Source organism: Athene noctua, chromosome 25 (assembly GCF_965140245.1).
Source record: "Athene noctua chromosome 25, bAthNoc1.hap1.1, whole genome shotgun sequence".
Lineage (NCBI taxonomy): Eukaryota > Metazoa > Chordata > Aves > Strigiformes > Strigidae > Athene > Athene noctua.
Genome location: NC_134061.1, coordinates 7,768,538 through 7,791,211, shown reverse-complemented (window position 1 = coordinate 7,791,211; position 22,674 = coordinate 7,768,538). Strand labels below are relative to the sequence as shown.

At 51.3% G+C, this 22,674-nt stretch overlaps 1 protein-coding gene across 1 annotated transcript; it reads left to right on the top strand.

Moving 5' to 3' along the window:
• The first annotated feature begins 12,973 nt into the window (after positions 1–12,973).
• On the top strand, positions 12,974–22,190 carry LOC141970253 (von Willebrand factor A domain-containing protein 5A-like). The gene is made up of 18 exons (XM_074926709.1): positions 12,974–13,187; positions 14,163–14,221; positions 14,594–14,841; positions 14,947–15,169; positions 15,533–15,675; positions 15,829–15,943; positions 16,381–16,508; positions 16,721–16,809; positions 17,262–17,406; positions 17,713–17,792; positions 18,292–18,403; positions 18,734–18,898; positions 19,043–19,146; positions 19,502–19,683; positions 19,863–20,048; positions 20,523–20,746; positions 20,956–21,082; positions 21,278–22,190. The coding sequence occupies exons 2-18, from the start codon at positions 14,173–14,175 to the stop codon at positions 21,355–21,357; spliced, it is 2,400 nt and encodes a 799-aa protein (XP_074782810.1). The 5' UTR covers positions 12,974–13,187; positions 14,163–14,172; the 3' UTR covers positions 21,358–22,190.
• The last annotated feature ends 484 nt before the right edge of the window (positions 22,191–22,674 follow it).

The following is a 22,674-nucleotide window of genomic DNA, read 5'->3' as shown; positions in this document are numbered from 1 at the left end:
AAACATGCTGTAGGTCCCCAAGTGCAACTTCAACATTCTACCTGTCAAAGACATCAGCATAGGCCCTAAGAAATGAGCAGTGGGTCCAAAACAAAGCCAGAGGATGAACACAGAAAATGGAAAAAACAATTTCCCTGCTTCTCCCCAAACAATCCACAGGAGGCATTTCACCAACAAAGCCAGCAGTTTCTAATTATTTTGTGCAATAGGCAGTCTGCCTTCATCATCTGAAGGGCAGACTGCTGAGACAGGTTCCAGATCTTGCTCACCAGTCTCCAGCCTGTCCTCTGGAGGGGGCTTATTTTCTCCCAGGTACAAAACTTTGCAAATGACACTGAAATTACCACAGGCTCTTGTATTATGTAGACACTGTAAGGCAGGCTTTTGGCGGATTTCAGCTAAATCCGCCAAATTCACTCAAAATACAAACTCAAGTCCAAGCTGCCTCTATGGGCTGTCTCAAAAGTCACTCTGCTGACATCAGTTGCAGTCTTGTGCACTTTTCTAGAAAGGTCAGAACATGCAAGGCACGGAGAAGAAAGTCGCTTTGGTCCATCCCTGAAATAAGTACTGATACACAAAAGCAAAATGTTAGGAACACTTTAATAATAAAAGCAAGAAAGAAACAATAAATTTCAGAAGGAAATGCTACTTCACAAGATTTCCTTTACAATCCATACACTTTTAACTGTAAAAAAGTGTTTCTATTTTCCTCTTTCCCACCTATCTATTGTTTTGCTCATTATTATATTTTTGTTTTGCTTTGCTGACAATGGTTCTTTTGGCTATAAATAGTATATGAACTTTAAATGAACAGTTCCAGCAATTAGTTTGACATTTAAAAAAAAATGCATCCCTCTGTTCCAGACGAATCCACTGTTCACATTTGAAATTTCTTTGTTATAACTTCTCATGGTCCTATCATGGAAATGTTATCAAATGATGATAACTTTAGAGAAAAAAAATCCATCCCAAGTGAATGCTTTTATCTGTAGTTCTACCTCATTAACTCTGTAATTCCTGAACCAGTCAAGTCAATAGATACCCAGTTGTCCTGCGCATCTGCTAAATTATCTGACAAGCCAGTGACATTCTCTTCTGTATGTGCATTCAGTTTTTCTTAATTTATTTCTGGTTATTCCACTGTTTAGAAATTCCTTAGTCTGATTAACTCTGCGAATTTCTATCACCTGTCCATCTCTCCACTGAGCCAGCTCTTTTCAGGGTTCATGTCCTGAGGAAACTGGAGTTCAGGAGGACCAGAGTAAAAGATACGACTTTTTAAAGTTTTTTCCTTTCTTTCATTAAAAAAGGCCTTGAAATTCTTTTGCAAAGGTGATGTATTTTTCTTCTGTTTCTGCGCATGGTGAGTACAACAGGCAAAGAACACTGCTAATCAGAGCAGACCAAGGCTTTGCAAATAAAGCCCTTGAAACTGCGGTGGGCTGCAGTGACACGAGAATAGACTGTAATTGTCTTACTCCCAGCACATCAATCAAAGCTTGACTCTGGCCACTTGTTGCTTCATCACAAAGATACTTTCCCTCTCTCTGACTGATCCCCATCAGGACATAAGCCGGACTAATTTCCTCTGAGAATTTCTTCATTTCCAATCTTCTTGTTATACATAATTAAAACAAATGACAAACGAAAATTATGCTGTAGGTATTCACTGAAACACACCTGGGAGCTCCCTAATTAGCACAATGCTTACAGCTCTATGGGGAGTTGCAGAAAACCAAACACAGAGCTCATTATGGCTGTCAGCATTTTAATGAGCCCCTTGAGGCTACCTCCCTGCTGCTTTGTGGCTGTGGCAAAATCTGGCAAGCTGCCTTGAGGAAATGACAGGCAGAAACAGAAAGAAAAGTTACTCGGAGTTTTAATGGAGCCCAGTGTGAGGTGTGAGACCAGAAACTTAGTTGGACAACGTGTTCCCACCAGGGCTCATTAGAGCAGAAACTCACAGACTTTGATTGCAGGCCACAGAGAAAGCCGTAGACTTCTCCTGCATCAGACTTTCCCTTCAGAAGGCAAACCTCAATCCCCAGTGCAGGGAAGGTGGTGCTTTCAGTCAGCAATCTGCACACACAGCACCTGGAAAGGAAATGCCATGGACCCACCTCTCTTGACACTGGCAGATGCACAGGTCCTCTCTCCAGGCTTCAGTTACAGTGAGATCAGCCAAGACACTCTGACTGCAACACTCACTGCTGACACATTCATGAACACAAGCCATCCCAACTCACAGCTCCGTCCTTCCACCCCAATTTGGGTCCTCTCTGGATTCAAACACATACAGGCCTAAATGTTGCACCTCAGCCCCCATCCTCTGTTACCTTGAACACCTCCTTCTCTGCTCCCTAAGACCAAAACCATGAGCTTAACAGCTTCTCTTGATGTCCACGTATCCCACAACCACCTGCCAGAGCTCTGATAATGCTCCAAGGAAGAAACTACAACAGTCTACCCTAGGACTGATGTAAGAACATTCCAGCAACGTTCATTATCTCCTTGTTACAATGGAGATAAAACAGACTGAACGAAGGACACCTTGGCACTGCCCCACTGCTTCCCAAGTTCTGCTCCCTGACGCTCACGGGATACACCCACACATGATCATCACCTATCACCATCACTGAATCAGCATTTGTTTGCTCCTTTGCAGTGAAACCTCAAGTCAACGTCACAGAAAAAGCAGAATATGGGCTTGCAAATAGTTTGAGAGGCCCTGGAGTACCCCATCTGGCATCCAATTGCCATTCAGAAGAGTGTGGTTTTCTTATGGTTTCTACATCATATTCAGTGGATTGATGAGAATGTCCAGGTACCCCAGGGCACCTCAAATGTTTGGACAGGTGAACTGAGCTCTGTACAGCTTTATTAGGCAATCCAAAGATGGGTGCAATGATTTCCATGAATTTCAGAAGCTAAAGAGAGTTCATTCCATCCTGGCTGCTGTAATGGTCACAACTTGATCGCTAGATCTGACCTGAGAATTATCTTTTCAATCTATGTTATAGCAAAGGTGATATACGTCTGGAGTAGACATGTTGGCTCTAGCTAGAGAGAGAGGAACATCTCCAGAAGACAGCTCTTTACACGTGTGCTTCGGACATCCCCGGCCACTAGACTATCAGGCACCCTTTTCTCTGCTCCATGTCTAGATTTGACGCATTGTTATTTTCTAGCTGTACTGTGGCTGACCTTTACCTGTCACATTAGGGGGTCCCTCTAGACGCACAGGGTGCAACCAGGGTGTGAACCACGTAAGTTTTCACTCCCTACCTGAATTCCAAGTTCTGACCGTCCACATGGAGGCAAACTTCATTCAGTCCTGGGATCCATTAAATGCACAAATTCCCTCTGTGTTTTGGTGGGACTCTCCGGCTCGTTCCAGGGACCACAGACAATAGGAACACAACCGCATCACGTGGGTCCCTCTACAGTTCTCTGTCAGTACTGCAGAAAGTCTTGCAAATCCCTACACTGCTGGTTGCCTTCACACATATCATAACTGTTACAACAGTTCCTCACATTTTCCTTGTTCATCCTTTTACATCTAATGTAGCAATAGAAGTTCCTCTTGTGCCCTTGACATTCCTTGCAAGGATGAACTTGAGGTGAGCACGGGCTTTCCTAACACCGTTCCTACATGCCCTGGCAATGTTTCCAAATCTTATTTTGCGGTCTGTTCCTGCTGGCCACATCCATTTGATCAAACTCTCCTAGCTGCCAAAATTGAGAAGCCCCACCCAAATTGACTGCTGGGAGTACACTTTCACACGTACTAAATCCTGACTCATTCCAGGGGGTTTCCCAGGACTGTTTAACCAGTCCCAGGACCATGCTGACAGTTTAGGGGTGCAGACCCTTGTGTTCCAATGTCTGGGGGTGTGGAATTACTACTGCAGCAGCAACTTCCAAGCAGAATCCTTTTTCACCCTGGTCCTAGAGCTATCATTAAGACATTGCCTGGATTACTTCTATTAACACCAGTGAAAATCTGGTTCTTAAATATGCAGTGGGAAAGACAGGAAAGCAAGAGAAAAAGCAAAGAATCCAGGCATATTCATGTGGCCTACAGCTACCACTCCAGAAGGGCACATTTCCTCTAGACCATATGGCATAGCTTCCAGCCCCATGCAGATGTCTTCAATAGCCTAAAATCTTGTTCAAGACTGATGTTTAGGGACTAAAGTGGTACTCTAGGTATGCCTAATGTGGTATGGGGGTCTAAACTCTCTTCCTGGCCATGGTGAACTTCAAACCACAGTCACTGCAGTGAGTTGTTCAGCACTGCCCCAGTAGACAATGTCTGTCTGGATGAACCACTCTTTGAATTCAGCCATGGCAGTGACTAAACCCCCACTGATGACACTGTGAATTCAGATGCCGTGACTGCCATGGAGATTCTCTCACAAAATGTGCACATTTGGATGTCCTTATCCAGTGCTAAATGCTACCAAAGACTTTGCAGTGTCTTTGTTGGAATGAGCCTTGGGATTGTGACTCACTCAGCAGCTATGAGATGGAAAAGGTTTCCTGCTGAGGGCAACTGGGTTCCCTCTGGTACTCTTAGGTTCTCTGGGTGTTGTAGAGATGGTCCTGATTCTTGATGCAAGTTGTATGGTTCCTTCCCAAAGTCCTTCTGGAACTCTGGGTATCCCCCAATGTTCCTATGTGTCCCTAGTTACAGGATTGGGTAGAGAACACCTTTTTGATGAGTAGTGCATTCCAATTGCACTGTCATTTTTTGATTTGCTGTCACTATTTTGACACTCCCAATGACCTTGGTATGGACAGGTGTGCTAGTTTTGGCTGGGATAGAGTTAATTTTCTCTGTAGTAACTAGTATATGGGTCTGTGGTTTGGATTTGTGCTGAAAACAGTGTTGATAACACAGGGATGCTTCAGTCACAGCTGCGCAGGGCTTACACAGAGTCAAGGCCTTCTCTGCTTCTCACAGCACCCCAGCAGTAAGTAGGTGGAGGTACACAAGAAGCTGAGAGGGGACACAGCTGGGACAGCTGACCCCAACTGACCAAAGGGGTATTCCGTACTGTATGGTGTCACACTCAGCATATAAAGCTGGGGGGAAGAGGAAGGAAGGGGGGCACGTTTGGATGATGGCATTTGTCTTCCCAAGTAACATGATGGAGCCCTGCTCTCATGGAGATGCTGGACACCTGCCTGCTGATGGGAAGTGGTGAGTAAATGTTTTGCTTTTGCTTTCATGAGCAGCTTTTCCTTTATCTGTTAAACTGTCTTTATCTCAATGCGCAAGTTTTCTCACTTTTACTCCACTGATTCTCTCCCTCATCCCACTGAGAGGAGGTGAGGGAGTGGCTGTGTGGGGTGTAGTTGCTGGCTGAAGTTAAACCACAATAGGGAACACTGAATTATGGAGCTTCTTGTGGCATTTTAGCCACAGGGAGAGATTATTGTGGGGTTTTTTAAATTTTCTCTTATGCAAATTTTTTAGCAAAATGGTTTCCTTGGCTTTGGAAACCATCACACAGAACTACAGGAGGATATTTTGTTGCCTTACACTACACCAGACCAATACAACCAGTAATATGCGTTTTCAAGGAACTGGACAGACTGATGAGTGCTTGTGGCTACTGCACTTGACAAAATCCTGAAATATCCAGAAAAAAGTTGCGGAAAATATTGAAAGGTATGGTTTATCTCACTTGGCAATATTTTTTGAAACCTGCAGGGCAGAAAGTGATATTCCAGCTGTCCTGGTTTCGGCCAGGATAGAGTTTAACTTTCCTTGGGCTGGGAGGGAGCAGAGCTGGAGGGCCGGGCTGCATCGATCATTGGAGTATTCCATATCATGTGATGCCATGCTCAGTATATAGGCAGTCGGTGCTCCCTCATTTTCCATTTTGGTTTCGGTTTCCCGGTTGGTGTCGGGATTTCCGGTGGGTCGGATCGCTGCTGGGGGGGGCTGTGTACCAGTCACCGGTCAGTGAACCACTGCTGTATTTTACCCGTTTGGATTTACTATTGTTACTGTTGTTTTGTCATGATTACTAAATTATTTTTTTTTAATCCAACCTACAAATTTCTTCATTTTTGTCCCTCCACTATTTCACTGGGGAGTGGATGGAAGCAAATGACTGGCCCTGTGAGTTCTGTTGGCTACCGGATGAGTTCAAACCACGACACCAGCCAACAGAAATTAGCTATTTTAGAAACCTTCAGTCAGAGGAAGAAAGGAAAAGAGGCATTCGTAGGTGGGTGACCATTTCACCACCCAAGATGACAAATACCAATGTAGAAAATGTAACAGATACTAAAGGAAATCATAAAAAGAAATGGATTTTAGATTTTAATGCACTGGTGGTTATTAAAACAATGAATTTACCTTCTTTCTCTCCCTCCCTTCTCTCCTTTTTTCCTTTCTTTCTGTTTTTAAGTGTAGGGGATTTTTTTTAATCTTTTCTGTTGCTTGTTTGTTGTTTTTTTTCAGTTTCTTTCTGTTAAAACATTCCTCCAGAAGCTAAAAGAACACAAGGCCGAGGAACAAGAAAGTGTTCCTCACTCACAAGAAATCTGCCAGGGAACTGGTGTTACTTGATAAATTAAATCTTGTGGCACACAAAATTAGCCTCAGTGCAGACACACATATCTGGACATACTAATCCCACAGTCAGAGTTCAAAGTAATTGAGATGAACTACACTCTAGAGAATTTTTTCCTCTATCTCTCTATTGACCACAGACTACTGTCTTAGTTTTGGACAATCATATTGAAATATTATTTCATTCAGGTAGAATATCCAAAAGAGTAACACTTCAAAACAGAATAAAAATTTTTCTTGTTTCACAAACCATGTTTCAGTAGAAAAGATCACAGGAAAATTTCCCACCTACCTTGCTGCAGGACAGTTTGCATTTGTAATTCTTACAGGCAGACTGCTAAGGCTACCAGTGGAATTTCTTCCCTTCTTATCCCAAAATCCACTGTGCAAATGGAAAGTTAAAAAAATATCTAAGGAGATTTGGTATTCAATTACAATACAGAGATTATCTAACAGATTGACAGCATGCTTGTTTTTCTACCTATTCATCCTTCCTGCTGTAATTTCCTTCATAGTTGTGCATTAATGTCCACTCTAATATTTTCACCAGAATTAGAGGATAGAAGAGAGTTATAAAATAACCTTTTTGAATCTGAACAAAATGAATCTCATTTACCTGTTAGAAATGTGATTTCAGCCTTGCCTGATATTGAAGGGGAAATTCTAATTTTAACTGCTCAGCAGTGGTAATTTGTGACCAAGGAGAGATCTGTCCTGGAGGGCAAGAAGGCCCAACTACAAGAAGGGCTTAAACTGGCTGGAAGCAGGAATGCCAGAGACAAAACAGGCTCCTTCTGGGGGAGTGCAGTTTCCCTTGGTGGTGAGGTAAGAAACAGCCTCAGCATTGTCTTGTAGCCACCCTAGAATGGGAGCGCTGAGGGGCCCAAGCTCAGGGGCCACCTTTGGGCAGCAGAGCTGGGCTGGGGATGGACCCATGGCCGGGCTGAGATGCCCCATGCACCCGCTCACAGGATCCGTGCTGGTGCAAATGGATGTAAGGAGCCTGCTTCTGACACATCTTGGCAGACTCCATGTAGAACTGCATATTGCAGTAGGACTCTGCCCAAGGCATTCACTGTTCATTAACTTTTTATTTTATATTTAAGCACAAACATGTTTAATTCACCTCGAGGGGTACCATAAAAATTTCTCAATATGATGCACCCCCCCGAAACACTTTCGCTCTGTAGCTGAATCGGGTCTTCCCGTGCAGAAACCTTCTCCAGAAGGCTGGGACTCTGCTCTGCCTGTCTGTGCGCTGCTGAAGGATGAACCGCCATCTGGAACTGGTTTAAGACGGGTCAGTTGTCCCACTGTTTATTTTTCCTGCTGGAATAGCAAGTGTCCGTTGGCATTAGTGCATTTGAGAATTTACCATTAACTACCCACAAGACCTCATGTGTTTTGCAGAATTTTCAGACTATGACACAACTACAACAGGGTGAAAACAGAATTTTCAATCTGAAATAAGATCTTCACATAGTAGTTTTCCTATTCATCTTTATCATTTATTTTCTCTGTTATTTTGTTTCCCATTATCAGTCAAAATGGCAAGAAGCGGCTTGTTTTTCTGCGACTAATATTGACATTAAAACTATTTGGTTTTCCTGAACTGTGTTCTATAGCTGTCTATGTTTTGACTGTGTATATACATGTATTTTACACATTGGCAACTGAATTTTACATCTTAAACCAGATTGGAAGAGGCCAGAGCCTTCAAACTCACATCAATCATGTTTCAACCTCAGTAAATTACTGAAATTCCACATGTGCCCTTCCTTCACGAACATTGGTGTGCATTGTTACTGAAAGCAGAAAAAAGAAGAATGGTCATGGATGAAATAACATTAAAACCGTTATAACAAGAACCTTTTTGAAAGCAAATGCATGGAAATGTTTCTGCACATTGCAAAAAAAAAGGGGACCAAGTTTTGACATTACGAGTTCCTCAAACCTTACTGAAGGAAACAACCTTTAGTGCTCAAGTACTCCGGAGGACACTGTAGTTCTTGTAATGCAGTCAGTCACAAAAGACCTGTTGGGCCTGTGAACTGTAGGAGGGCCCTGGAAGGAGTACAGGGAGTACAGCTGAAGGAGCGTTCAAGTGCAGGGACACACCAAAGGGCGGAGTCATGTGTTGAGGTAGAGCTGTTGAAAGATTTGTTGCCAGAGGCACTCCTCTTCCTGACCAGTGACTCAAGATGATCAGCTGAGGTGGACTCTGCAATACCAGTTGCAGTGATGAGTCCCACCCAATGTATACTTTGGTTTTCCTTGTCCAGGTCCGATGCTGACGCTGAGTTGTTAGAAGAAATTGCACACTGGGCCATTAGATACTCTCTGAACTGCAGGGATGCTTTTCTTACCCATTATCCTGTTCTCCTGCTTTTATCCCTTCCATTCGCAGCTCTGGGGTTTGAATGTCTCAGCTGCCTTAGGCAGGCATTTAGTCAGCTAATATGATTTTCTAACACCATACTTGGCACTATGGGGTATTTCACACAACCTTCAGCTGATGCTCCAGAAGGCTTTGCTATCTGCCAAGCTTATCTGGACAGCTGGGGCATTCCAGGTGGTAAAAAGCACCTAGGTTGAGGGAACTGCATTTCCCAACCTTTATCTCAAGTGGAAGCCATCCCCAATAATTTCTGCAGTATTTGATTTGCAGTATTCGATGTCTACCTTACGCAGGTAACCCATCTGTGGCCAGGCTTCATTCAGTTTTGTTGCAGTGTTTAAGCCTCCCCTTAGCCTTGGTGCTCTACCCTGCCTTGGCTAGTCCTTGGCATGGCTGTAGTCTAATCTAGCTCTGGCACTAGCTAGATTAGAATCAGAGATTCTGAATAAATTTTCAAAGCCCACTTGTTATCTCCAGAGATAGTCTGAGACATTTATTTGGCCTGTGATTACTAGCAAATCATGTTTGGGGCTTCACATGTCCTTAAAAATTTTACATCCCTTATTTACAAGCTAAACAGGGTTCACCAGACACCATATGGTCCTTTGATCTCCACCCAGAAGTTAATCCTGCCCTCTGAGAAGAGGTCTCTGGGCATGGATGACCATGCATTCACACTGATGACATACTTTGGAGAGCACTGGCCATACCCACACATGTAGGACTTGTCCAGAGATCTCTTCTCAGATCCACATGGCATCTCTTGGGTTAAAATACACACTAGTGCCCCAAATTATGGAAAGGTTTGTTCAAATGATAAAATGAAAAGAGCTTGAAAACTGGGCTTCCTGTTTGTTCTCACCTTTACACAGATCTGGTAATAAAGGCCACTGGAGACTGAAATGTGTTTTGCTCTGCATGCTGTCTGTGGTCAGAAACTCCGGAGGCCTCAACTCATAACAACATCCCTCCTTTTTATTTTCTCTTGATGTGTAGTTTATTCTGCTTGCCATACGGGCTCCCTGACAACTCTCAACCCTCTACTTCCCATAGTCAGGGTGATTCAGTTATCTGTGCAGTGGGACCTAGAGACATCTGAGACATCCTTAGGTGCCCCAGCTGGCCTCCAGCCCCTGTCACAAAGGGTGCAAGATTCCTGCAGTTGCATACATCAGTCCTATAGAGGTGACTTGAACATACCGCAGCACCAGAAGAGCATGTGTGTGTGTGTGAGAGAGATGGAGGGGTGGATACAGTAATCCCCTCCGCAGCAGCACACAGCCGCCCTCCATCCCGTTGGCAACTTCTTGTACCACTGTCACCAGTCGGGTTGTTCACCTGGCTGCTTCCTATTCTGGGTGCCCCAGACTCTGCTGTTTTGTCTGGACAGAAAATATGTGAGCATCTGAGCAGACTACCTTTATGCCGCACTAAGACCAAGTGTTACTGCTTTGCACTTCAAAAGAGGCCCAGACGTGAGGGGGTTGACATCCTCCAGAGATGCTCAGAAGATACTGGCGGTCCAGCACCCCAAAACCATTCACAGCCAGCGAGTGCTCTCCAGCAAGAGTCAGTGAGAACCTTCAGCATCCCAGCTGGACAGAAGTTTCGGGAAGGGGAAGCTGGGCTAAGGGGTCAGCATTCAGTATTTGTGGCACTTTTTGACCAAGCGTGACTCATCACCTGGGGTGAAGAAAGGAAGATCCGAGAGGCAGGAAAGTGTTCCCTAGCTGCTCAGATGCAGCATGTAGCATCTACACCTGTGACTCATTTGTCTGTTCTTAAGCATCAGAGCTACTGGAGACAAGGTGAGGTGTTCCACCAGTTCCTAAAAGTAGTCATGGGCCACATCTACCAGCAGCATGTGAATGTCAGTTCACCCACTTCCCCAGAGAACTTGATCTCCACGGGTGTAATGAGACTGGACACACCGTGGCAGACTTTGAACAAAGGCAGCTAGAACTGTCTGTGCTGATCGAGGCTCTCACACAGTCAGTGCAGCCCTGGGAGTGGCCTTGCCTGAGAGTCACAGCAGCCCTGAGAGGCAGATTGCAGGGAGCTGCACAGGTTTGCTGGAGGAGGGAGAGTTCAGCGCTACGCACACCCCCAGTGAGAGACAGCCAGGGCGTGCTCTGGGAGCAACGTCTGAACTCAAACGTCATTTGGCTCCTTGGGTGTCCAGAGGCCACCAGTGAGGTGAGTTGTCTCAACCAGGGGCTGGCTGCCAGGGAGGCATGAGCGTGGCTGGCACAGGGGAGAAGGTGGAGACAGAGCATCCCAACGCAGCAGATGAGAGGAAACACCCATGTCCAAAGTAGGTATTTGAGTCCGAGCTTGTCTGCCAGCTCTTCCCATCCCTCAGCTGGCCAGTATGTTGGTTTTGCTGCTTCGCGGTGTGGAAGTTAAGAACTGGTGGTTAACAAAATGTAAACTGGCCTTGGGGTTAGAAGAAAGATTGTGGGGAACTGAGGCAACATTCGTAACACCGTGTTGGAGCGTCAGAAAGAGCGAGAACAGCGCCTGCAGAATGCATGGTGAGCGTGTGAGCAGTAAACAGATAAAACCTGAAGGTCAGTAGGATGGAGAAGGGAAAACAAGCCTGTGTAAACAAGTGGGAATAAATTGGGAGCTGGCAGACAGTGCAGCGGCATCTGCTCTTGGCAATGCCCCCCCTTCAACAAACTGCTGTGAGTTTGTCTTTCTTCTGCGCGTCGCCCCGATCCTGGCCGGACCGAGGCCAACACGCAGTCCGCCACCCAGCCGCCAGCCTGGCACTAATCAGTGTGTGGACTGAGCCCAGCCTCCAAATCTGCAGCCAGTGCTGCAGGCCTGGCAGGGGACAGGCTCCTGGAGGGACGAGTGCCACCTCCTCAGGCACACAGAAGACGCCGCCCTGGTTGCAGGGAGCCCCTGGCAGCTGCTGCCATTCGCACCAGACGTGGGGAGAGAGCGGAAGGGCTGGGCGGTGGGGGAGGTTTGGCAGACTCTGCTTGGCCGGGAGCAGCCCCGCTGAGGGGTCGCAGCCCCTTCCTCGGCTCTGCCTGGAGCACCCTGCAGCACCCGGGGCCCCACCCCAGCCGGGCGCTGGCGGGGCTGGGGCACAGACGCTCCCGTTGTGGCCTGAACAAATGGAGCACAAGGACGTATAGGACGTACTGCAGTCCGTACACATGTTTCTCATCAAACACAGGGACGTGTAGGATGTATCAGTTAGGTCAGTCTGTTCTTTAAGCCGCCAGCAATGATTTAGTGAGGAACTTCTGAGCAGGAGCTACTGTCCTTGAAGAACCTGAAATAAGGAAGCTCATTAAAACTGTGTATGTAAATCAGCTTAATTAGAGAATAGAGTGTCCTTAGGAGGAACTGTCCTCATGACAACAGCACAAATCACGGCCCCTGCTCGGAAGACCCCTGCCCCAATAAAGACCCTCAGCCTCTGAGCTCGCGCAGAACAATTAAAGCCCGCTCTATCTTCAGATGGGGACGAGGCGTGTTCCTGACCGTGGGGGACGAAGCGGTGAGAAACTGAGCGATGGGCGCTGTAGGAAATGTGTGTCCGTGCAGGCTGAGGCTGGCAACACCCCGCAGGGCCCCTGCGCTGTGCTGGCTGCCGCAGCCACCGCCTGCACCCCTCCGCGCAAGCGGGGCCCAGACGGGTGCCCCGGCGCGGTCCCGGAGATTGGCCTTCGCGCCCCGGGAGCGAACCCTCTTTGCGGGACCCCGCGGGGCGGCAGCTCATGCGGGGCGGCCTCCCGCAGCCCAGCCTGCCGACAGGGGCCGGGGGGGTGCAGGGACCCCGCTCAGACCCCCCCCACCGGGGGTGGCCCCTCTCCCCTCCATCCCCCCGCCTGCCCGGCACCCGGCACCGCCGCTGCCCGCGCAGCCCCCGCGGAACCGGGGCCCGGGTGCTGGGCTGGGGGTTTGCAGCGATGTGTCTCCGCCCCCCCGGCCCTGCCCCCCCGCCCGTCCGTCTGTCCGCCTGCCCCTCCTCCTCTCTCGCCGTCCCGGCCACCCCTCTGCAGCCGCAGGCCTGCCCCTCCCTGTGCGCCCCAGCGCCTCCTGCTCTGTCTCTCCATCCCTCCCTCCTGTCCCTGGGCCTCCCCCCTCTGCCCCTCCCTCTCTCCCCCCTTCCTCTCCCCTCTCTCCCTCCGGCCATCGGAGTGCCAGTCCGCCCTGCTGGCCCTGGCCTTCATCCTGGTGAGTGTCGCTGCTTTGTGCTTCCCTTTGTTATTCTGCCCTTACTCTCTGTTCCCTCTCTCTGTTCACCGGGGGGAGCTCGCCCCTGTCCGATCCATCCCTCTGCCCATCCTTCAGCCCAACTCCCCCGAGGACTTACACCCTGTCTGCTCTGCCCGCCCGTCCCCAGCATGATGGGGGCTGGGGACTCTCCTGGTGCTCCCCACCCTCTCGCCGCAGAGCAGGAACTGGGGAGATGGAGGCAAACGTGTCTGAACCAGAGGGATTGATGTGGATGGGTTTGGGGGGAGGGCAGTCCCCTTCACCTCCTGGCACGTGGCCAGAAGGCAGCCAGGTGTCACCTGAGCTGCACCCTCCCCCGGTGCCTTTCTGGGATTTGCTCTGCAGTCATGGAATAGCTGTCCCTGCCCTCATTTCTCTCTCCATCACGTTCCCCCTTATCATCTGGACTTTCAGCCTGCCCTCGCAGGTGCTCTCTCGTGTGCAGCTGCATTCACACAGTACTGTTGGTGACGGGCACCTGCCCCTCTCTTCTAAAATGGACCCCGCCACCTGTGCACCCGCTGCTTTCCACAAACATCCTGGTGTCTCTCTCTTTGTTCACCTATGTGTCCATCTGTCCCAAATGGACCTCATCTGCCAATCCATCCATCCATCCATCCATCCATCCATCCATCCACTCTTGCTTTCACACCTTCTTCCCTCCATCTCCCTTTGCTATCCCTTAGTTCTCTTCAAGATTCTCCCAGGGTGGGGGTGGGGTGCAGACCTCCTCAATGCAGAGATACTCCTGGTGACATCCCAGTGCTCGTAAATACACATTTCTGAATCCCTGGGTTTGCTCTGGCTCTACATGGTGGGCTGGGGCTTCCAGCTATGTATGTAGGAGAAATGACAAGGAATCATCATCGAATAGGGGCTGCCTGGTGGTTTCTGTGGTTCTCTCCTCTTACAGGAGACCCTTCTTCTCTGCAGGTCTCCAGAAATGTGGCATCAGAGCTTTGGACTTCTAGGAAAATCCTACGACCATGACAGTGAGCCAGGGATCAGACAGCTGAGGGACATCTGGGGAATGGGGAGTGCTCCCAAAGCGGGACAAAGAAAGAAGGATAGGCAGCCACAGGGGGAAATAATCTGGACGGGATCTTCCCAGAGTGAAACAAGGATGGGAATGGGCAAGATCTCTCCAGGAAATGGGTGGAGACCAGAGGGATGGGGGGAAAGGGAAATTGGAGGGGTGGGAGGCAGACTGTGTTCCACATCAGGCTCACGCTAGACCCTCAGTAATGTTGGTCACCTAGTCTTGGTTTCCAGGGTGGGAACAGCCACATACCTCTGAAGCAGCCCCAGTCACCTCCTTGTGTCGTTCATGTGTGCTGATGGACAGGTTGCATCTCTCTCAACAGCAACAGGATCCTTTCTGCTGGGGAAGTGGCTCCACGTACCCCTGTACTCGGTGCCTCTGTGTAGTGCTGTGGTGGATGTTGCTATCCAGGATTATGTGGCTGACGTGGCCTCCGAACTCATCTACCAGAACAGGAGTCAGGTCTCCAGAGAAGTCGTTTTTGTCTTCCCTCTGGTCTCCCACATGTCCATCTACTCCTTCCAGGCCTGCAGTGAGGATGCCAAGGTCCAGGCCCTGCTGCGGGATGAGGTACCAGTGTCCAGGGACGAATGGGCGAACCACCACAGGGGCATGGGCTGAGCAGCCCATGGCTTGCCTGGTGATCCACTTTCTGTCCTTCCCCTTCCCACCCAGGCCCAGCAGCTGCACGAGGCTACAGGGAGCTGGGAGAATCTGGAATACCTTCAGAAACAGTCTGATTGCCCAGGCGAGGTGTTTGCCTGCTTCCTGGGCACCCTGTCCCCTGGCAGGGAGGTGGTCGTGACCTTGCGCTATGTCCAAGAGCTGCCACGGAAGCCAGACGGAGCAGCCCATTTTGTGCTGGCACCCACACTGCATCCCCACACAAAACTCTATGGTGAGTGACCCCACAAGGAACCTGTCCTCCCAGTCACACACCCCACACAAGGGCCACAGACTCCCCGTGTACTTTACAAACAGACACAATGCAACTTCCCTTCGCACCCACAGGGAGACCCACATTTTTCCCCCATGCAGCCGCTGGACAGATCCACATATTCCTCCTCGTGCTCCATGAGGGGATCCACACCTCCCACAGCCGTTCCCCGTAAACAGACTCATGGACACCTCCATACGCCTTATTGACAACCCCCAAATCTCTCCATATGGCCTATATATGGATGCCAAATCCTGCCCCTCCCACCCCCCACCCCTGCAGGGATTGCCTTTGCCCTCCCCAGTGCCACGTTTCTCCCTGCAGCCTGCAACTGTCTCACTAGCAAGCTGCCCTACAGCCTGCTGCTCACCGCTAGCCTGCAGTCCCCCCGTGGAGTGGCCAGTGTCCAGGCCAACTTCTCCCTCACCCCTTTGCTCTACACTGCCCAGGACCGCAGCACGGCACAGGTATGCCCTCCTGGGTGCCAGGACCCCGGGAGAGCTGGGGAGGGCTGTCATCACTGAGAAAAGGGGGATGCACCGAGATCAGTGCCTGTGTGCCTGGCCCGGTGCTGGGTCGGGTCCCCTCCTCCCATGTCTAGTCAGGCACCTCTTCTCCAGGTCTCACTGGCTGGCAGCCCCCCAGATCACAAGGATTTGGAGCTGCTGGTGTATTTTGGAGAGCCCACAGCAGTCAGTGCTGTGGTGGAGAAGGGAGACCCCGCAGCCCCTCCAGGTGAGTGCAGCTGGGGAGGGAACCTGAGGGCACCTCTGGGTTGAAGGAGGAAATGGGGCACGAGGACACACCGGGGGTTCTGGGGGGGCGAGATATCATTGGACACTGGGATAGGAATGGGAGGCATTCAGGTGGGATAGTCTGGGTCCTGGGGTTCCAGGGTGGGGTGTTAGGGACACTGTGGAGGGGTGTCAGATACAGCAGGATGCGTGCAGGGAGTTCTGCGTTAGGGCTCACTGGGTAGCTCTGTTGGAGGCACTGGGTTGGAATAGGCACTGGGCTGTGCAGTTGGTGGACAGTACAGTAGGACATTGAGGTACCAGTGTGGCGCATCATGGGCTCTGGGGTGGTGGAAGCTGAAAGCACAATGAGAATCAGAAGCAGGATGAGGAGGGGGGTGCCTACCTGTCCTTCATCCGAGCCCATACCTCCTCCAGGTTCTCTGCTCGGTGACCCCATGGTGTTGGTGACGCTGGCACCCAGCCTCCCTGAGGCAGTGCCTGGGCAGCGCCAGTCTGGAGAGTTCATCTTCCTCCTGGACACCACTTTTCTTGAGCATGCTCAGGTACCCCTGCAGAACAGGGACCAGGGTGGGGTGGAGGAGAAGGCTGAGGGGGAGCGGGCCAGGGCAGGCAGTTACAGAGGGACAGAGATGTGAGGGGGGACTGGTGGGGCTGAAATGGTCCTGGAGTCCAGAGGCTTTAGGAGGACCTGGGCAAAAACACCTGTACCCCACACCAGTGCCTCCCAAGTCCTGCCTGCTGTGTCTTTCCACAGGACTCCCTGCTCTTCCTTCTCAAAAGCCTGCCCCTGGGCTGCTACTTCAACGTCTACTGCTATGGAGCAACCTCTGGGGGCATCTACCCGTGAGCAAACATATGGCAGGCTGGGTGCGATGGGGCTGGAATAGGTGCTGGTGGGTAGGGCTGGATACTGCGGGGCATGTCTGGGTGCTGTGGGGCTGGAATGGGTGCTGTGGGGCAGGGTTAGATGCTGGAGGGCAGGTGTGCATGCTCTGAAATCGCCTGGCTGGTACAGGGCAATGTTGGGTGCCGGAGGGCACGACTGACTACTGTCGGGCAGGGGTGGATTCTGGGGATGGGATCTTTGTGGCACTGTGGGAGAGCACCTCTTGGGGTGCTGTTGAGCTCAATCTTGTAGGAACTCTGAAGCCGTGTCTCTTCAAGAACTACTGTGGGGCCGGGACTTGCAGAGGACCCTAGGGCATAGCTGTGGGAAGCGCTGTGGGGCAGGGTCTCAGGGGTAACCAGGGCTGGCACAAAGCCATGTGCTCTCCAAACATGCCGTGCCCCCGCAGGCAAAGTGTTGAATATACTCAGGACAACCTGACCGAGGCCATGCGGCGCATCGCCCCCACCGGTCCCAGCCTGGGTGACACCGATCTGCTGGAAACCCTCCGCTCAGTCTACAATACCCCCTGCCCCCGCGGGCACACACGCCAGGTCTGGGTGCAGGGGCATGGAGGGGTGGGATAGGTGTCCCAGGGGAGAGGGGGTGGCAATAGGGGTGGAAGGAGCCACCCAAGGTATGTGGTGGCCACAAGGGAACAAGAAGGGTACCGTGGGGTGTGGGGGAATGGAGAAGTGGGTCTATATCTGTGGGGGTTTCTGTCCCTGAGTGGATCTCTCTCCCTGGGGTCATCTTGCTACAGGGTCTCTCCTGGGCCCCTCTCTCCATTTCAGGGGCCTGCTCTCCACATTTGGGGGTCCCTGTGCAGGACCCCACCACTCATGTCCCCTGTCTCTCAGCTCTTCATCTTCATGGCCACGCTACCCCTTGACAAGGAAGCCATCGTTGCTGAGGCCTGCCGTCACCGCAACAGCCACCGGTAATGGGGACTCTGCCCCCAGTCCTCCCGTCACGCTTTGGTTGTCCAGTCATTTCTAACCCTTATGAGGGCCCCTGTTCACCAGTGCCTGCCCCAATCCTTGCGCCCCTCCAGTGTCCCAAAGACCCTTCCCACCCTGCACAGCTCTGCTGAAGGACTATTTGCTTACTACTCCCACAACCAAGGCACCCTTCACAGAACAGGAAAACTGAGGCACAGGGCTTCTACACCCTGATGTGCCCCCAAACTCTACCCCAGCCCCACTAGACTGACCCCAGCTCTGTCGCAAGTCCCAGCTCTCCTCTGCCAGCTTCCTGTCCAACCCCTGCTCCAACCCCAGTCCCTCACTCTACTCCCTGCTCGTCTTCCTGCCCCTTGTTCTGCACCCCAGCTTCGTTCCCCCAGCTTTAACTCCAGCCTGTGTTCTCCAGCTCTAGCCCAGCATCCTTGCACTCACCCATGGCTCTCATTTCTGACACCTTTCCCTGCCTCCCCATAGGTGTTTCTCCTTCTGCTTTTCTAAGGACAGCGCTGCCCTGGCTACAGCCCTGGCCAGGGAGACAGGGGGTGAAGCGACCTACGTCTCCTCTGACAACACTGTGACGGCTGCGGTAGGAACCCAGGAGCCCCAGCAGGTCCCCCTCTAGTCCACAGACACACGGACTTCGAAGCCCCCCAGCACCTGAACTGCCCTCTCACAGCTGCCTGAGGACCCCAGGCACTCAAGCTTCCCCTGACTCTACCCACCACCCACCCCACTGAGGACTGAGGTGCCGGGGGTTCTGCCCCGCTATAACCCACAGACTGACTGTGCCCAGGGAACCCAGCTGGTGCAGGCTACCCCACACACTGCAGTGTCCCCCAGGGAACCCCAGCACTGGGGGCCGTGGGCTGAGCCCTGGTGGGTCTGCGAACTCGGGCGTCCTGTTGTCTGTCCCCAGGTGCTGAAGTTCCTGAAGAAGGCTCTCAAGCCAGCAGCTGCGGGAGTCTCTCTGAGCTGGACCCTGCCCCGTGGCCTGGAGGTTGAGGTGCTGGGCGGCACCCCTCAGTCCATCTTTCAGGGTCAGCACAGCCTCCTCTATGCCCAGATCCATGGACAGGCACAGGTGAGAGCTGGGACCACAGACATCACCAGCCAGCTCCCAGTAGCCTCCCAGTAACCACCAGCAATCTTTCAGTAATTTCCCAATATTCCCCAGTAACCATCTTATGTCCCCAGTATCTTCCAGTAGCTTCCTATGTGTTCCCAGGATGCGACACTGGCCAAGGGGGTCATGACCTTGCAGTACAGCTTGGACGGCCAGGATGTCACTCACACGATCGAATTCCCACTGTGCCCACAGGGAGACGGCCGGTGAGAGCCTGCCCTAAGGGAAGATGCATGCATCCCCCTCATTGCTGACATGGACTCCAGCTGAGAGGGGGCCCAGACAGCTTGTGCACTCCCATCTTCCACACGCAATCCCAAACTGGCAGAGAACCCAGGTGTCCAAGCATGCCCTCCTTCCCTGCTTTGACCCCACATGGGTAGGACCCAGGAACCTGGGCATCACTTCCCTCCAGAGAGACGAGGACCCAGGCATGCAGGTTTTCCCGCTGCCCACCCTCATCCCTGAAGGGAGAGACCCGGGGTCCAGGCTCTCCCTGTGCACCTTTCCCCAGCGTGGAGATGAGCCAAGTGGCCGGGCCTCACCCGTCTCTGTCCCCAGGCTGGCTGGGCACCGTCTGGCTGCGAAATGCTTGCTGCAGAGGTTGTTGCCAGAGGCTGCAAGTGGGTCAAGCGATGAACCCAGGCATCGTGCAGTTGAGATCAGCCTCACTTCGGGGATCATCTGCCCCTTTACCAGCTATGAAGGGGTTCGCACATCACAGAGGGTCACCTGGTACCAGGGTAAGGAAAGACGCTTGCAGGAAAGAGCTGGTGAGGCAGCTTCATGGGATGTTCTCATTCCACTGGAGCTAGAACCCCAGCCACAGGGCACCCCCAGTCTCACGGGGTAGGCCCCATCACCACCAGGTGCTTCTTTCCCATGTGCTTAATTCAGTTCCCTTCCCTGTTTGCCCTCAAAGGGCCCCTGGCACTCTTGCCACCCCGCCAGTCACTCGTCCCCTGCCAGATCGTTAAGCTTCGTGGCCTTTATAACGCCTCTTCCTGCCGTCCTGTGCCAATCTGGGTCCCACCTGGCTGGTGGCTTGCCCTCCATCGGCTCACTCATGGCATTGCTGCCCTGCCCCAGCAGGGAGCTTCCTCAAAAGGTATGGGATAATCTAACATCTTATAGGAGGGTTATGCTGCCACGTCTTGCCCATGGCATGGAAACCAATGACTTTTGCCTTTAACCTTTCCCTTAGTTACCATTAAATGTGAAAGTCCTTCAGCAAGTATGAGACTCAGCTCAGGGACACCCAGGGAGGAGACAGGGATGGCTCTAGATCATAAATACACATTTGGATAAGATGTGTTGGAGGGCTGTCAAGAGAGGTCTTGGGACATGGATGAACAGGAATACCAGGAGAAGGGGCAACGGTCCAAGGTGGGGGTGAGTTAGTGGTGTCCAGAAGGGCTGTGGGTGGGAGTGCTTTGGGGACAGGCAGGAAGGAGCTTAGACTGCAGGTAACTGCCTAAAGAGCAGAGATAATGTTCTTAATATTCTGGGACATTGCAGAGGGAGGTAGAGAGGGGTCAGCTTCTTGTCATTCTCTCAACCCTCCTGTTCACATCTCCCACAGCATGTAAACCACCACCACCACCTGTTTCTTCTCTCAAGAATGTGGATTACAGGGATGTTTTTTGGTGCTCTCCAACTTTTGGGCCTTGGTACACCAAAGCCTTTGCTGAGTGCCAGGAGCTGGTGGCACTGCAGAACGTAGATGGTTCCTGGGCCCTCAGCTCAGGGCTGGCCTCTGTTCTGGAAGTTGATGAGGCTGAAATCAAGGGAAAGATGCCTGGTGAGGTAAGAGGAAAACTGCTTATGGTGGTAGTGTGTCATCCTGGGACAGTGGGAAGCCCTTGGCTGGTGGCAACACTGCCATCCCAGGGGCAGCCAGAGAGCGAATGAAGGAATCGGAAACCAGAAGCCACAAAGGAAGGGGTGGGAAGCAGTGAGGGGGCAGGGAGGATGCTCAGCGCTGCGTGCTGGCCCGAGTCATTGTTCTCCTACAGGCCACGGAGCCAAGCATCTGGGCCACAGTGCTGGCTGTGACCTGGCTGCACAGAAACAACAAGTGTTACCAAGACCTCTGTGAGCTGCTGGAGGCCAAGGCTGTGACCTGGCTGTGCAGCCGAGCTGGTGAGTCTTGAGGGTCTGATCCTTGCTGATCCCCACAGCACATTCTCCTCCCTTCTGTCTCCACTGGGACTTGCCTCACCCCTTCGCAGGACCACGGTTTCCTGGGGGCAGGTGAAGGAGTCCTGTGCCCCCTTTCTCCTTCCCATCTGTGGACTGCCCGACTCCCTCAGTGCCACTCTCTCTCCCTGACTGCAGTGTCCCAGCTGGACAAGTGCCTGGAGGCTGCCAACACCCTCCTTGGGAGCAGTGTGAAGCCAAGTGTCTTCAGGCTCTGAGCTCAACCCATGCCTTGTGCTAGAGACAGGCAGCACCTGCAGGTGCCAGAAAGTACAGCCTAAATTCACCTACCGTGCTGGGATACCAGTGTCGTTACCAGCTGGGATCTTTCATTACAGATGAATTCTCACTGCTTCTGTCTTATACTGGTGGGCAGAACCTGTATCATGCTGAACTCCTCAAGAGAAAAGCTCTAGTTCAAAGCCTCCAGCGTGTTTGGTTTGGGGGGAGGTGGGAGTGGGAAGGAAATATCACATTTCTCAGTGGTCACCCTTACCAAATTCGGCTTTGGCAAAATGGGCTCCAGGCCTCCACAAAGATGGCGCTTGGGGACACGGTTTAGTGGTGGACGTGGTAGTGTTAGGTTAACAGTTGGGCTCGATGATCTGAGGGGGCTTTTCCAACCTAAACCATTCTAGGGTTCTATGGTTTCCATCTTGACAAGAGAGCGCTGTGCAAGCTAGAAAAGATGAGTCTTTAGAGGTGTCAACATCAGGCGCAATAGCAGTGGCTCCCAATGAAGGACTCCTCTTGCATCCCACTTACTGACCTCTTCACTTTACCCCAAAAGTCCAGGCTGTGTTGGGAACTCCCATATCTGCATTGCCATGTAAACCAATGGTTTTGGAAGCAAAACTCTCATCTACATCAGACCCAGTCCATCATGTCCAAGAGAACTCGTGGAGCAGGATTGCTTTGAAAACTATCAGCACGTTGGAGGTGGAACTGCAGGAGCTTTTCATTACCAAACCGGTCATGCAGTGTACTCTCTCCTGTCCCAGGGCCCTGAATTCTTGGGTCTCACTCCATGTTGGCAAAGTCTTTGATTCATTTACCAATAAACACTAAAGCTTCTGCAAGCCAAAAGGTGTGACATAGCCTTTATTTCAGCTGGGCCTATGATCCTTCCTTCCAGGGGCCATCTAAGTCACCAGGAGGGGCACGAAAGGATGTTGCTTCCCAGAGAATGTGTATTGTAATACACTAAATAAGGTGCTGCCATTGCTCTTGGAAGAGCACAGACCTGTTCTAGGTTAGCAAGACAAGAGCTAGGGACTTGCCAGGCTTTTTCTAGACTACTTCTAGCTTGAACTTATTTCAGTTTGATCTTAGTGGTAGCGGCTGTAGCCACGCTTTGCCCAGCAAACAGGTGACTGATGTCTAACCCTAGTGTAATAGAAAAGTTGTCAGGTGGTTAATGTCCAGCTTGGTTTTAGCTTTAACTTTTTGACTCCATTGGAGCATGCGACTCCAAAAAGAAATGCTGCTCTCCCTTTAAGCTTTGCCTCTGCTGCCTGGAGCAGACACGGCCCATT

Bases quoted from the DNA above. Each gene is read 5' to 3' on its own strand.
- LOC141970253 (XM_074926709.1), top strand. From the start codon at position 14,173: ATGTGGCATCAGAGCTTTGGACTTCTAGGAAAATCCTACGACCATGAC. The intron at 15,944-16,380 runs GTGAGTGCAGCT...TACCTCCTCCAG, and splicing joins AGACCCCGCAGCCCCTCCAG to GTTCTCTGCTCGGTGACCCC. The intron at 20,747-20,955 runs GTAAGAGGAAAA...GTTCTCCTACAG, and splicing joins AGGGAAAGATGCCTGGTGAG to GCCACGGAGCCAAGCATCTG.